The sequence below is a fragment of the Triticum dicoccoides genome, chromosome 3B (genome assembly GCF_002162155.2).
Source record: "Triticum dicoccoides isolate Atlit2015 ecotype Zavitan chromosome 3B, WEW_v2.0, whole genome shotgun sequence".
Classification (NCBI taxonomy): Eukaryota; Viridiplantae; Streptophyta; class Magnoliopsida; order Poales; family Poaceae; genus Triticum; species Triticum dicoccoides.
Window position 1 is genome coordinate 555779119 of NC_041385.1, and position 16578 is coordinate 555795696.

The 16578-nt window shown below is 42.1% G+C and overlaps 2 protein-coding genes across 7 annotated transcripts; one reads left to right on the forward strand and one right to left on the reverse strand.

Moving 5' to 3' along the window:
• Positions 1–5126: 5126 nt before the first annotated feature.
• Positions 5127–7873, reverse strand: LOC119281534. Of its 6 annotated transcripts, none has more exons than XR_005138457.1 (6): positions 7582–7873; positions 6706–6870; positions 6450–6632; positions 6324–6354; positions 5898–5974; positions 5127–5158 (listed from the first exon to the last, which is right to left on the reverse strand). XR_005138457.1 is itself a non-coding variant. In XM_037562032.1 (5 exons), exons 2-5 carry the CDS (start codon positions 6841–6843, stop codon positions 5968–5970), a joined length of 336 nt encoding a protein of 111 aa, XP_037417929.1. In that variant the 5' UTR covers positions 6844–6870; positions 7582–7873; the 3' UTR covers positions 5849–5967. The 6 variants fall into 6 exon arrangements, 1 of the variants encoding a protein (XP_037417929.1); XR_005138454.1 differs by having other exon boundaries at positions 5142–5158; positions 6347–6354; XR_005138456.1 differs by lacking the exon at positions 5127–5158 and having other exon boundaries at positions 5849–5974.
• A 3535-nt stretch (positions 7874–11408) lies between these two features.
• Positions 11409–15698, forward strand: LOC119279648. Its single transcript, XM_037560825.1, has 7 exons — positions 11409–11787; positions 12599–12708; positions 12801–12842; positions 13368–13535; positions 13606–13782; positions 13958–14164; positions 14243–15698. Exons 1-7 carry the CDS (start codon positions 11409–11411, stop codon positions 14393–14395), a joined length of 1236 nt encoding a protein of 411 aa, XP_037416722.1. The 3' UTR covers positions 14396–15698.
• Positions 15699–16578: the final 880 nt, after the last annotated feature.

Genomic DNA, 16578 nt, shown 5'->3' on the forward strand with positions numbered 1-16578 from the left:
TATGGTATGATTGTTGTTCGTCCTACGGACTAAAGCCATCCGGTTTATATAGACACCGGAGAGGGCTAGGGTTACACAGAGTCGGTTACAATGGTACGGTATCTACATATCTGTATCGCCAAGCTTGCCTTCCACGCCAAGGAAAGTCCCATCCGGACACGGGACGAAGTCTTCAATCTTGTATCTTCATAGTCTTGGAGTCCGGCCGATGATGATAGTTCGGCTATCCAAACACCCCCTAGTCCAGGACTCCCTCAGTTGTGCATATATATAGAGCTTACTTTTATGCTTTTTATGTGATAAATCATACCTAGCAGACTTGGGCACAACCGATTCTAATGGATCAAGCGTGTGACTTGTAGGAGTCCATATTACTTCCTCGGAACGGATGATACTTGAACAGACAAATGGTGAAAGGACATATGTTCATCAACCTTCCCATCTGATTTCGGGTAAGCATTATTTTTGCTGAAAGGTTAACACCATGTGCCAACAACTTTGCCTTATTTCGGTCCAATATTTTGTCATGTTTACATGATGCAGACAACCCTCCAATCTCATTCCTATATAATGTAGATTCGTTGCCGGCTCTCAGTAATCTGACAAAAGAACTAGCTAGCATGCAACGTGATAACGAGGAAAAGAGGCCACAAAATGTTCCACGCCATCCTCTCAGTGATATCACTCGGAAGCGAGATGCTTATCGAAAGAAGAAAGAGGCTACCGTCAAGCAACAAGATGGAAATTTGTCTTCCCTTACGATATCAGGTAAGAATGTTTTATGTGTCCACTGCGAGGATAGTATATATACTCCCTCCATTCCAGAATATAAGGTTAATATCAATGTACATGCAGATATGCAAAATGTTCCCCTGTTACCTCTCGGTGATATCACTAATGGGTGTCAACCAACCTCGGTGGACCTTGACGAGAAAAAAGAGCAAATAAAGGCTCGGAGGCGATCTGCTTATCGAAAGAAAAAAGAGGAGGCAGCCAGCAAGCAACAAGATGAGAAATAAGGAAGGACGAGAGGTAAGCTCACCATCTCGAGCTTGCAAGTAATGTCATGATGATCTAAGAATATCATTGAATCTTCAGTAGGATCTGATAGTCTTTTAGGCGATAAAGTATGCATGGGCTTCTTCTGAGTGCAAATTCTCATCTCACAATCCGGAATGTCAACATGCAGTGATAGAGGCGGAGGTGTCCGATCTTTCAATGAGATGCTAACTATCGATTTGGTGGAGACGACTTTGACGATCCGACTACAAACGTGCACGACGTTGCACCTTAGCAATCGCTAAACCAACTCCAAGAGGTTATTGACCACGCTGGAGCATAATCAACCTGACCACTGAGGTCTATTCCTGCAAGCAATCGAAGAACAAGCAAGAATATGATAAAAGCAATCTGAATATTGCGAGTATATATGAAGTATTGATAAATGTGGGGATCCGTAAGCGGTCTTGGTCTGGTTGTTGGACAGAAACGAAGTACACAAAGTTGCAATGGCTAACTTTTAACTAAACAAATCCCAAGGAAAAAGCTACTAGATTGATCTACTTATATAGGAGCAAGGGGTGGCGGCCAAGGAGGTGGGAGGACGTCCCAAGGCAGCCTAAAACCAACCCTAGGTCGTACAAGGCTCATGGGCCCAAATGGAGGTGATGCAACACCTTTGGACTTGTTGTTTGACTCGGATTCTGCTGTAGCATCTGATTGTTTCATTGATATCTCAACGCTCCGGACAAATTTGAAGGTGAATCCAATTGGGATGGAAAGAGCACGAAATCTACTTTCCAACAAAAAACGAATCACCCAATTCGGAGTCCGTATGAAAAAGTTGTTGGCGTTTTGAGTCAGGTATGTCTGTGCAGTCCGAATCTGAATCCAGAATGTGAGAGACTTGGACTCTATCTTCTCTTGGCCCAAAAGTGACATGAGAGGACTTTTTGAATAGAACCTAAAGTTCTCCTTTTCCCTTATCTTCATATGTAGATTGTACAAATGTCCCATACACCTCCAATTAGACAAAACACAAAAGTGTGTGAAGTATTTTTGTTCTGGATAATATAAATAGATTATTGAATAGTTTGCACTAGAAATCACTTGACAAATATGCATGTATGCAATATTTTTGGTCGTATCCAAGGTAGTCATGTCCTCATCATCCTTCCCTTCTTGAAAACAAAGCCGTCCTTGGCGTTGCTTAATCTGAAATGTGGCTAACAAAAGAGACAATGTGTACATGTTGTATATGAATATGTCATCCATTTTTATGTCCCTTTGTTTTTGCACATATGACACATGTATGCATGAGTAACTTTCATAGTTCATAAAATATAAAGCCAAATTATTATCATAAGAATAAGAAGACACAAAAATGTTGCAACTTAGTTTGCACATATAAGTGAAGCTCTTATTCATTTCAAAAGTTTGACAATATCCATCATTAAACCATCCCAACATTGGTGAATAAACCTTACGAGCATCAAATTTACATGCTACAACATGCTTAAATAAGAAAACATGCAATAAGTCATTTCACATAGAATGATCGCCGAGGTTAGAGGTCATATCAAAATGATTAAATATTGGCACAATTATTTTAAAATGTATTTGATGCAAATCTGATTTATTTCCTGATTCACATGGTTCTCTGGCCTCAACAGTTAATTCAATGGACGCACTCAAAATTGTTGGTATTTCAGTTGTTTGATCACAAGATGCATTCATGACAGTAACATGATTCTCTAAAATAGGTGGCGTGCTCAAATCAACAGGTAGCTCAACACATGATGTATTTAAGTTAATTAGGCATGCATCATTCTCATGTGAAGTTATATCATCAATACATTTACTGTTACCTTGTCGCAAAGACGTAGCTGATGTAGGTATGGACAATGACAATATACCATACACTTGAGATGATGTCGCACTCACAATCTGAGGTGTGGCTGGTCTAGTAGGTGCAACGGTGGAGGAATCAACCGATGGCAGTGAGCATGAATTGGAATAGTAGTTGTTGTAGTCACCCAATGCATCCTCCTGTAACTATCTCTTAAAGGTACAAGCACGAACATACATACCAATAATGCAACAAGGAATATATTGAAATTTTGCCTAAATATCATGGTTCAAACCACCAAAAAATCTATTCACTGTATCAGCCTCAGATTTTTCTATGTCACAATGATGCATATAAGATTTGAACTCTTGGTAGTAAGCATGAACAGTGTTGTTGCCTTGTTTAAATTGTTCAAATTTGCGAAGCAATGCACGACGATAGTAAGGAGGGAAAAATTGTTATCTCATTACATCTTTCAAATCTTTCCAAGTTGTTGGTTGGTTATCAATGTTTTTCTTACAATGCATACTTCACCAAACAGAAGCAAAACCAGTAAATGCTCTAGTGGCAGCTCGTACTCGCTCAAGTTTAGAAAAGTCATGGTGACTAAAAACTTGTTCTACTTCAAGCTCCCAAGCTAGATAAATAGTAGGATTAAATCTACCCTCAAATGAAGGTAAAGAGATAACCTGGCCATGTGTTTGTGTGTGTTGTCCCAACTCTCGTGATGGTGAAGATGTGTCCGTCGTCCAAGAACTTCTATCTCTAGAACCTATCATGATTAGTAGAAACAAGAAACAAAATTCGAGAATAATGTTCCTATGAACTACTAAGATGTGGTTGTAAAGTGCTCACAGTAAAGCAAATATCAATATCTTACAAGTTCTTACCATGCGGCAGGTAGTGACATGCAATCAGCGGTGTCAAATAACTCTGAAGATTGTGTAAAGCGATTGCCAGGGAAGCGTACGTATACACGTTGTAGCAATATGTGAAGCTGGGTTGGCTATATATGGTAGCAAAAGATTAGCAATAATCAATTCAGAGATGCAATGTTGAATAAACGCTTAACAACGATACTGTGTTGGTCCTAGGCTAGACCGGACTAGAGACGCGAGCCTAGAATACTAATGAGGTCACGGCGTAGCACAACTAGCATCAATGAAGGATAAGTAGCTCTGGACAGCAAGATATAAGTGAAGATCACAACGGCAGTAAAGATAATGATGAAAAACAACTGCCAAGCAGGATATATAACAACTCTCTCTCCAAATTTCCTCTTTAAAAGTTTGCTACTAACTCAAGCTTTCCAATGCAAAAAGAATCACTCAATTCCGAATTGATATGAGGAGTCAAAGAATTCTAAAACTGGCCTGAAAAACTGGAACAAACTGTGTTCGCGAACTTCGGATGGTAAAAAGACCTATTTAGAAGCCGATTTTGAGGTGCCAAATATTGAATAAGCTTCTGCAACTATTTAGATGCGGCTCGTCGCTAGCTTTCATTTGAGTATTTGTGGATCCAAAACGGACTTCGTATCAGGAATTTATGCCTGTTTTACTGAACAGTGCACATAACAGATTCCAATCCGAATTCAACTACAAGATTGAGTCTAGATAGATCCGAATTTTCTTTCTTTTCTTTTTTTTCTCACACTTTTTTCTTTCTCTTTTTTTTTTCTAACTTTTTTTTCTTTCCTTTTTTTTCTCTCTTTCTTTTTCTCCTTCTTTCCAAGACAAACTAGATAAGATGCAGATTGGATCAGGCGAAGATGTGAATGACCTCAACTATGATTATGACAATGAACGATGGATAGCACGTGGTGGAAATTGATGGATGGGATGGTGGACAGCGGAAGGGATAACGATGCAGCGGCGGTGTGACTAATATGAACAGAACTCGAAACTCTAAACGAACTAACACTAAGACCAGCAACTCGACACGATGATGCAATCGATAATTCAACTATGCATGCAATGAAAAGAAAATTTTAAAGGCTCAGACTGGCTTGGACAAAGGATGAATAAATCTAACTTTTTTTATGGATTTTTCTTGGACAATAGGAAAGCAAATAAATCTAATCTAGGGAAAACTGGAAATTCTCACCGAGCAACCTGAAAACTGATACCACTTGATAGAGGCGGGGTGTCCCGATCTTTCGATGAGATGCTAAGTATTGATTTGGTGGAGACGACTTTGATGATCCGACTACAAACGTGCACGATGTTGCGCCTTAGCAATCGCTAAACCAACCCCGAGAGGTTATTAAACACACCGGAGCACAATCAACCTGACCACGAAGGTTTATTCCTGCAAGCAATCGAAGAACAAGCAAGAATATGATAAAGCAATTTTAATATTGCGAATATGGATGAAGTATTGATAATGGTGGGGATCCGTAAGTGGTCTTGGTCTGGTCGTTGGACACAAACGAAGTACATGAAGTTGCATTGGCTAACTTTTAACTAAACAAATCCCAAGGAAAAAGCTACTAGATGTATCTACTTATAGGAGCAAGGGGTGGCGGCCAAGGAGGTGGGAGGACGTCCCAAGGCAGCCTAAAACCAACCCTAGGTCGTACAAGGCTCATGGGCCCAAGTGGAGGTGATGCAACACCTTTGGACTTGTTGTTTGACTCGGATTCTGCTGCAGCGTCTGATTGTTTCGTTGATATCTCAACGCTCCAGTCGAATTTGAAGGTGAATCCAATTGGGCTGGAAAGAGCACGAAATCTACTTTCCAACAAAAAATGAATCACCCAATTCGGAGTCCGTATGAAAAAGTTGTTGACGTTTTGAGTCAGGTATGTCTGTGCAGTCCGAATCTGAATCCAGAACATGGGAGACTTGGACTCTATCTTCTCTTGGCCCAAAAGTGATGTGAGGGGACTTTTTGAATAGAACCTAAACTTATCCTTTTCCCTTATCTTCATATGTGGATTGTACAAATGTTCCATACACCTCCAATTAGACAAAACACAAAAGTGTGTGAAGTATTTTTGTTCTGGATAATATAAATAGATCATTAAATAGTTTGCATTAGAAATCACCTGACAAATATGCATGTATGCAATATTTTGATCGTATCCAAGGTAGTCATGTCGTCATCATGCAGACATGTTATTCCCTGAAAAATCAAATTGTGATCAATATATTGTTCACCCAGACAAGCAACAAGAAAGCTTATAAAGTTATACTAAGCAGGTTCTTTTCAATTATTACTTTACATTCAGTACACCCTACAACTAATTTCTTCTCATAACCACACAAGCCGGTGAGCCTCTTGGCCAGGTGATCGTCAATAGCATTATTAGCTATGTCAACTAGGGAGGCCACCGTCTCATTTCGTACGAATTCTTTCAGAAACTAAGAAATAAACACAGAAGATAATTAAGAAGCTTGTCAAATACAATATAACGCAAGTGTATAAATCATGAAAGGAGGCAGGATCATTGATTAAAAAATGGGAGCCTTACTAACAAGCGCTGGCAAGCATTACCAAAAGTCCTGTAGAAAAAGCAAAGTAATCGATTAGATGATCTTGAGTTTTTCATTGATGACAGCCAAATCCTAAGGAGCATCAGCAAGGAAAAAATAAGAACCTTTGCTGGATCATTGAGGTAGTCCCCATCAAAAGAGAAAATTGCAATGCCAACAGGTGCTTCATATAGCAGCACAATAGTCATGTCTCCTGTAAGGAAACCAAGTAAAGTACGCACGGGATTCATCTGACTCCAAATTATGACCTCACAATCCGGAACATCAACATAAAGACAGGTTATTCCCTGAAAAAGCAGGTGGTGGTCAGTACTGTTCACCCAGACAAAAGCAACAAGAAAGGTTACAAAGTATACTAACCAGGTTCATTTCAATTATTCTTTTATATTCAGCACTTCCCACAACTAATTTGTTCTCAGAACCACACAGTTTGGTGAGCCTCTTGGCTAGGTGATCGTCGATAGCGTTATTAACTATGTCAATGGGGCAGGGCACCATCTCATTTTGTATGAGTTCTTTCAGACTCTGGGAAATAAACATAGAAGGGATTTAAAAATCTTGTCACATACAATACAAGTGTCCAAACCATGAAAGGAAGCAGGGTATTTGACAAAGGAGTGCGTCAATCATAAAGTATAGTGTTGCTTAAGCCTTTGTATGTACGTTTCTCTCGGGAATGCTCTTGAATGTTCATGCATAGAGCTAGATGTCTGTATTCTTCCATTCTTGGTAGGAGTACCATGTCAGAGCTCATTCATCCCTAGCTAGGAAGATCTAACCACTCAGTAGAAAATCTGAATTTTGGGTCGGCCCTAGCTAAGCTGCTGCAAGCAATTTTGGGTTGGCCCTGAGTAACTGAACGATTACAAAAAATCTAAATTCGACATGAGCTCCACACAACCAAGTAGTGCTTATTATCTGTTCTATGTCGCTGGTAGGTATCCACGCTAGATACAGTCGAGTCAACTCCACTTTTCTGAAAAACTGCTACACGCGCAAGACAAAAAGGAAATCCACAGATTGCCCAACCACAACAAGGAACAAAACATCTTCTCCTCGAGAGGAAAAGGCGGGGGCAAAGGTAGGCAGAGCATCGAGACGAATCAATTCGTCCAGCCAACGAGCTAGCGAGCCAGCCAGTCCATTCGGAACAAAGCCCGCACGCACCCGCAAAGGAAGCGCAGAGTGAGTGAGGGAGGGAGGGAGGGAGGTGGTAGCAGGAAGGGGGAGGCGTACCCGCACTTGTCGCAGAGCACGACGAAGCCACCGGATCGCAATGGCCAGTCCTTCCTCCACTCGCCCACCTCCACCGCCGTCGGGGCGGGGGCGCCGCACGCCGCGTTCATCCACCTCGCCGCCACTGCCATGGGAGACGAGAGAGCCGGTTGTGCGCGCACCTGATCGACATCAGATGAGTGGAGGGGAAGGGATGAGAGAGGGCGATGGTGGGAGATGAAGTCGCCGGCTGTGGGGGAGAGCAGAGGGAGTGGAGTGGGTGAGATCTAAGGACTGTGCGGGAATGGAGAGAGTGAGGGAGACTGGTGCTGTTTTTTTTGAGTAATACTGCCTTTTCTTTATAACTTGGAGTAATACTGCTGGGTTGGGTGCTGGTTGGCTGTGCTGGTTAGCCGATTTGGGCCTTTGACGTTTGCTCTTCGAAGGAAAAATACACTAAAGTATATACATTGGATCATATGGATAAATGTTTTTTTATACTTATTACATATATTCAGAGTGTCACAAAAAAATCAAAATTTTGAGAAAGGAAACCGAATATACTTGGTTTATGTTGGATTGCTTGCATGTTTTTAAGTTTTGTCGGACAATTTTCCTTAGCCTATATAAAAGAATTAAAAATTCTCAAAAAATATAAATATATTAAAATGATTTAAGAAATTTCAGATGATACATTATTTATATATGAACATTATAGTTGGTTGTTTGCTCCGAAAGAAATGCAACATCTTTTTTGTAATAATATGAAAAAGGATTTTTCTTTTTTACAAAATAAAACAGATGTATTTGTTTCACTCTTAATTTTATTATATAGTATATATGTTTATATGATGCAATAGCAAATATCATTTATATTCCATCACAGATAAAAAGTGATGGGTTCCGACATACACATTGATGTAATGATGACAGACCGGACTGAAACACGACGAGAAGAGGTATATAGCTAATCATTCTGTGTCTGTGTCTGAGTTGGTAGCATTGCGTCCACGTCTTATTTTCTTTAACCTATATAAAAGAATTAAAAATTCTCAAAAAATATAAATAGATTAAAATGATTTAAGAAATTTCAGATGACATATTATTTATATATGAACACTATAGTTGGTTGTTTGCTCTGAAAGAAATGCAACATCTTTTTTGTAATAATATGAAAAACGGTTTTTCCTTTTTACAAAATAAAATAGTTGTGTTTGTTTCACTCTTAATTTTATTATATATATTATATATGTTTATATGATACAGTAGCAAATATCATTTATATTCCATCATAGATAAAAAGTGATGGGTTCCGACATACACATTGATGTAACGATGACACACCGGACTGAAACACGACAAGAAGAGGTATATAACTAATCATTGTATGTTTGTGTCTTATACATGATAATACAAAATGTTTATTTTTACATATTATTATTTTTTAGAATATATGAGACACAGATATGGATTTTGGAGATGCACAAAAAGAATGCATCGATAAGGGTTCCGAAGCGGCGACGCTGGAAGGGGCCGAAAATTCACCGATTTTTTCACAACAAAATCATGTGGAGGCAGTGATATATCATAAAAACCAAAAAAGATGCCAATTTAAATGTTATCACACAATGTATTCTTTTGAATGTTATTATCGATCTTTCCTTCGTCATATTGCTTTTAGTATTCAACCAATTTGTCTCTATAGTAATTTGGCTCGTTTTTATATCATGCCGACAGACTATGTTTGTACCCCTAGAGATATTACAATCATGTCTACCCCAGAAAACCATGTTTGTGGACATTGAAGAGGCCGTATTATCAAACGACAATTTGGAATGACTTATGAAGGTGATATATCCTTACACGATGGTGTAGGACCAATTGCATAAACTTTGTAATTAATAATATAAACAATACTTCCTCCGTTTCAAAATATAGTGCGTCCTCGGTTCCCGCGCTTCAACCTTGACCATAAAATTAACCAACGAGATCGATTGTGGCGGGAGCAAAATTTATACCAGTGAATTCGTATTCAAAAGAAGTTTTCAATTATATAATTTTTTCTCCCGCTGTAGTCGGTCTCGTTGGTTAAATTTATGGTCAAAGTTGAACCGCGGAATACGCGGGTGCACTATATTTTGGAACGGAGGGAGTATATAATATCATAAAACATAGATATAATCTAAACGTGGAATTACAAGTGATAAATACTTACATATATTGCATGCTGGCTCACAGCCATCTACAAGACAGGGCACGTTCGTTTCTAGCCAGATGAAAGAAGACGGGAAAAAAATATATAGACCCATCAAAATATCGTCACTTCTTACAACATGTTAATACTTATCTACAACAGGTATGGTTAGTATCGCCTCATTATCCATGCATATCATGATGTATTTTTTAAAATTAATCCATGCGTATAATAATTTATTATTATTTTTATCTAATTGTGACTATGACTTATATGATATTTACATCAGTTGTTCATTCCAATTAACACGCCTCAGACTCATTGGTATCTGACAGTCGTCAATGCAAAAAAAAACGTGAGATTCAAGTATTGGACTCACTTGGTTCTCAGATCGAACGGAGTGACCTTACTACTATAGTACTTCCTCCGTCCGGGTTTATTAGGCCCCTCGACCAAAACGCAGGTACCAAGGCTCTGCAATTAATTTCTCAAAATAAACAGTGCTCCTTCGGTTTCTGCACGTGATTAACTGCAAAAGCAATGCTGCTTCACATAGATTCCTGCATGCAGGCCCATGCTCGATTAATCTAGCCATTCCATGATGCTTGGGAACCCTTTTTGCGGCCCCACATTCAATTAATCGGCATGCAGCCCCGATAGACAGAGAAAGAAACGAAGCGCCGGCAGCACAAATCGATGCAGGGGCCTTTTAAAAGCGGACACGCTCCCTCCGCCCAGGGGCCTAATAAACCCGGACGGAGGGAGTAACTACTATTGTATTTTGGTCCTCTTAACATATATTTTGTTTGCCTTAACTCCTACTATTTTCCATATATAAAATAGTTACGAGGACTTGAAAAGCGTCTGAAACTTGGAGAATAGAGTCCGAAGTTTAACAGAGATCATAATTAAGTGGCTCGATCTTAATGTTACAAAATGGAATGTCGTAGAATAGTTTCATGAGGCAATACATACGGATCGGTAAGCACTTGTCACAAATTGAAAAATATTGTGTTTGATACTCATGAACACAAAAAATATCATATAATAGAAAATATTGATAGTAAAATGTCGTAGTGTATCTATTAGTTGATGAAACAATTTTTATTATACTTGCTCAAACATTGTGCAAATGAAGATAAAGACAACTTGCCTGATATTGTGAGACAATTTCTTAAGTGCATCAAGTAGATCTCAATACTTTGTAATAGATTTTTAGTTGGATCATCACTTTATATGTATACATTGTTAATGTGCTATTTTGTAACACTTTACATTACAAGTTAAGTGGACTTTAATTATTATGCAATTGTGGCCGTGATACATTGTCTCTATCTGTGACTATTTTCAGAAGCACGGGCATTCTACTAGTACATATGTATCTTTATTTTTCACTTCAACTTTTTTAGCTCTTTATACCGGATCATATTTTTTCTCCCCAAGCACCCGCCTCTTGCACAGGATCTCGCTTCTTTATCTGAATCTATTTTTACTGATATCCGATCCTACAATGTCATACGGGGCATCATCTTGGGTTATGCATTGGCCATGCCCTGAATGACCCCACGAGTGAATCAAGAGAAAAATATGGCTGGCTCCAGCCTCGGTGCCAAGAGAAAAATCTGGTAGCTCGGGGAGGGAACGCTCTCAATGGATGGTCCAGATCGCGAGGAGGGATAATCTAACGGCGGAAATCACCAAAGCTCTGAGGTGCGACCTAATGACTCATTCCGGTACAGAACCTCCCGCAAATCACCAGGGGCCGCTCCGTAACCCTCACCCAATCTCTCATTCTGGATCTGACCTCGAGGGCGCGGGGGGCGATGGAGTCGGGAACGATACTCCAGAGCCGGTGGAGAAGGTAGAGACGGTGGCGGGGGAGGGGCAGGGAAGGGCGCGGGGGGAGACGCAGTCGGCGAACTTTACTCCAGCGCCGGCGGAGAAGGTGGAGACGGTGGCGGGGAAGGGGAAGGGGAAGGGGAAGCGGAAGAAGGGGAAGGGGAAGGGGACTAGGGGCGTCTTCTGCGGTCGAGGTGAGATAAGCTGCCAGCTTTCATCGTCTTCTTTCTTCAATCTCACCCAGGCCGGAAGAGAAATTTGGAGTGCGGAGCATGTTTCAGACTTCAGAAACTTGATTGTTTTTATGAGAAAAAAGATGTTATAGCCCGTGTCGCTACCAAACCAAACTGGGTGATCCGGGGGCTCAAACCCTAGCCCCGCCGCCGGCCTTTCCACCCAGTGTGTCGGTATCTGGGGCGGCCGCCCTGGAAGCATCTCGGGCGAGGCTGGCTGATCGTCGCCGTGGGGATGGCGCGACGGCTGGATCTGCTGGCGAGGTGTTCTGCAGTTCGCCTGAGCGTCGGCAGCGGCAGTCTGGGGATGTCCTCATACTCCTTGCACGCTCCGTGGTGCTGCGGCCTGGTGTGGTTGCAGCCACCCGCCTCACTGGGAATGTGGCAGGTGGCGTAGCTGCTTGGCGTTTGCTGTGCAGCTCCTGTTGCTCCTGTAGCTTGAACTTTTTTGGATGTGCCCTTCCGGCGTGGTGCTACAATGAGCAATATATTCAGGTGATGGGTTGTTCCCAATCCCGTGACTGGCCAAAAACAAATTTTTTTGGACTGCAGTGACGTTAAGTGGAAATTCCCTGAACAACCTTGTAGTGGTAGTACATACATGCCCAGGAAACTAATTTGGACTAGTGGATCTTCTTGATTAGGAGCAAGTTAGCGGTGGTGTGGGCCGTTAGCCTCGGATGCAAGACTTGACAACACGCTTATACACTTCCCGATTGGTTGATTGGTCAACTTACCTTTGCCTGATATTGCTTGAATTCTGTTTTTGCAGGTATCGAGTTGGGCAATTGTGGACTGATCTTGGTTCTTTTTGAGACGCAATCTGGGTTTGCAATTTTCACTTATGATGGTATGAATCTCCTCCTAGATAATGCAGTTGAGGTACTTGGTTACCACTGGCTTTGTTTTATTCATTGTTTGTTCTTGTCGCCTTTGTCATTGGCCTAATAATTTCTGTCATTTGTGTCGTGCAGAATATCTGGGTAGATTTCATTGAGGGTTACTTGGCAAAATCAGTTAGTACCCATCCCTTTCCCCCTGTTTGATTCACACCTTTCAGGTTTGCTAATGTGATATATTCTTTGAATCGAATAAAGAAATATTCACCCATTTGGCCATTGGCTCTGTTTGCCATTACTAATTCCACTTACTCGTGGCACAATTTACCCCAGCGAGCTGTTTGGAAAGCATGTGTGCTGTTATTATACTCATGCATATCCCAAAACTACTTTCCTAAAGGGTGAGCATGGGTGTCAAGATATATCTAAAGATCGATTGACATGTGCTCACTCACCATTCCTGGCCTACTACGGATGATTGAGTCCTGGCATGGTGATGGGTACTACTACCAAGGAACAGCAATACTGTCTTTTTTTTTGGAATGCATTGTGTTAGCTTAGTACATTAACTTATGCTGAGTTACACAGTAATAACTGAGGAACTTGTTTACCACTGCCTTTCACTAGCTGTCTCATCTCCCCTCGACATGCTTTTCCATTTTTTTTTCGAGGGTCAACATGCTATTCTTGTTTGTGTATCAGATGGTTTGGCTGAAAGAATTTAAACGTCTTGAGAACGTGAGCAGCGCGATCGACCCTGTTACCGGTGTTGACGAAGATCTTGCTATGACGATCCGGAAATACATCGTTCCTGGGCAGCAACTAGCTGTTGGAAAGCCTGAATATAAAACCATCATTGAAGACAAGTTGGTAAGTGTTTACTCCGTAATGCTTATATTCTCAACTATTCGAGTACCAATTTTACCATGGCTTTATTTAGGAAATATCCTGCCTGCATGATGATGCGGTCATGGAATTGATGTGGGGCCTTGGGAACTGCGTAGAGTATCTAGTGCCTTCAGAAAAGTTGGAGCTGACTATGGAGGGTCGCCTCCGTATGAGTAAAGGATTGAAAACTGTCCTGGAAAGTTATGACTTACAAGTTGAACCAGAGATGGTTAGTTCATTGTTTCCTTCCTGGCATGCCCATTGCCTTCCGCTTTGTAACTCCCTGTCACGTATTCTTACACTTAGGGCCCTCAATTTTCAGCGACCAAAGCGATGCATTATTTTCCCAATATTTTTGTCTTTCAAGGCATTCTCCTTGATATAGAAATGCTCCTTATTTTCAGGTTAATAAGCATATTATTGAGACAGCAGGTGTTGTGTATAGTTGTGACCATTCTGTCAGCAAACATGGTAAGTCCTTGCGGGCTGCTGGTGAGCACCTTAAGAAGATTTCAGACATTGACTCGCAGGATTGGTGTTTAATTAAACTAGTGACTGCTCTCAAGTTATTATGTTACCCTACAGAGGAACTTCCTGGAATTCCTCTTGAGGTAAATTAGTAATATTTTGCAAAATTATTCTTGGCTCGTTGTTGTGCATTTTTTAAGAAATGTGCTATTATCTTGCAGGTTTTCTCAGCAGAGGAGTATTCCAAGTTGGTGAATGATGGACCTAAATACGAAGGTAAACTATTGAAGGTGTCTTGCAAGACTGTCTTCAAAGAAATGGTGTGGGCCCGTCGTCTGAGGAATAGGATGTTAAGACTCTTGGCCATTACGTGAGGGAGGCAAGAAAAGCATATGAAGAGGACCAAACTTTGATGAGCAGCTGTGAGGGAGGCAAGAAAAGCATATGAAGAGGACCAAACTTTGATGAGCAGCTGTGAGGGAGGCAAGAAAAGCATATGAAGAGGACCAAACTTTGATGAGCAGCTGTGAGGGAGGGAAGAAAAGCATCTGATAAAAAGGCATACTGGCCTACTCCCTCCGTCCGCCAAAGAGCGTGCATCTGGCTCCATGATTTTCCCCAAAATAAGTGTACGTTTGGCTCCACCGCAGGTAATTTTGCATTCACCCCCCTGATCTACGCCTCGAGGTCACCACAACCAGCGACGACCCAATCCTCTCGTTCTCCCCCAAATCGAAGCCAGTCTTCTTCCTCTTCCCCCAACTCTCTCCCTCCCGATCCAATCCCAGATCGCTGAGAGTCAATCATCCAATCCAAAGCCATTGCTGGTCATGCAGAGATTAATGGCGGCCGGTCCATATAAGCTGCCGGTGTGCATCGCAATGGATCCATGGAAGGCGGCGGAGGAGCGGTAGGTGGAGGAGCAGAATCCGGCGATGTCCAACCAGGCAACGCCATCGCGGCGGCCGGCGGCGTCACACGCGACTGCGGAGGATCTGGTTCTGGAGGCCCCCACCGTGCTCGGGCAGTCAGGTTCCGACCGCGCTCGCCCTCGTACATCCTTCGGCGGCGGCGGTATGGTTGCGGAGCCAAACTCGTCGACCTGGACGAGGATGTAGCAGCTGATGGCGAAGCTGGTGTCGGGCATGCAGGTACTCTTCTCCATCGGCCTCATGTTCATCTTCTACTTCAAGATACTATGATTATTAGTGACAGTATGCAGAAGGATTGAACAAGAAGAATTGAATAGATCAGTGACTTGTACCTGGATCCATGTTTAGATTGAAGTGACGTGTGGGCTGGAGCTCTTCATGCACGGCTTCACCCTCTTCATGTACGGCTTCATCCTCTTCATGTACAGCTTGCTCCTGAAAGAGAGCTTCATCTTCTTCCTGTTATCCTGTATGGCTTCCACTCCCTCATGCACGGCTTCGTATCCCTCATCTGGTGGTAGTATATTCAAGTCAATGGCCATGGATGGGGTGTGTGTGTGTGTGTGGTGTATTCTTTGGTAAATATGAGCTGGCTTTGTAGCTGGGTTAGACGTTTGGATTCCAATTTTTGGCGCCTGTAATCTGGCTTACTAGTATTGAAACTGGCGGGAACAGTGTACTGGAGTAACTGGCTGAAGCTAAATTAGCTAGCGGGAGGAGGAATTGTATTTTGCTTGTGATTTAATGAGACATGTGTATGAACTGTGTACAAGAATCGAAGCACCACCACCGCTGCCAGTTGCTTAAATGGGGGGAGGGAGTTTTTTTTTTTGTGTGTGCAAAAGATGCTAATTTGTCTTAGAATAGCCAAACGCACACTCTTTGGCGGACGGAGGGAGTATGAAGTTGCCATCAGGGCATCTCACGCAGATGGTTGTTTAACATAACTTTGGTTTATTTTGGTTTGTATGTTGAATGAGACTTAGCATTTGCCCGTGCTTATCATTATATGTGTTATCTGTGTTGTCGTTCCCTACAGGGAGAACTACTCGTCATCCTAGCTTGAATACTATATTAGTGTTAGCAAACACTGATGACCTGTCTGGTTCACCAGTTTTGCACCGTCTCCTGATTACATCGCTTCCGATCCACTTTCCCTTACTCTGCTCGTCCCGACCTTGAGTACTTGTCGTCGCCACGACCTCTAGCAGACCTCAAGATGGGAACGGGCCGGGTCGACCCGCTGGGTCACTGACCCGGCCCAAAAATTCAAGGCCAATGGGCCAAGTGGGTTGGCCTTAATTGATATATGGGTCAGTGGAGTCGGACCTGTGCGACCCGATGGGTCAGATGGGTCGACCCAGTCCCCCGACCATCTCTGCTGCCGCTGGCCGCCCCCTCGACTCGTCGTGTACTTTCTGAAGAAATTGATGATGTGCTCACGTGCAGATGGATTATTTGACCGGAAGACACGTACGTAAGAAGCTGAGCAAACTGGATCGATTGTTGGAAACGCCCCTGTACACAAGCAGGCAGGTGGATTGATTTTTACGTGAACTAGTACATGCACGTAGAAACAACCAGCGGCTTGTTCGAACGGCACCTCCGAGCATCTCTGCTGCCGC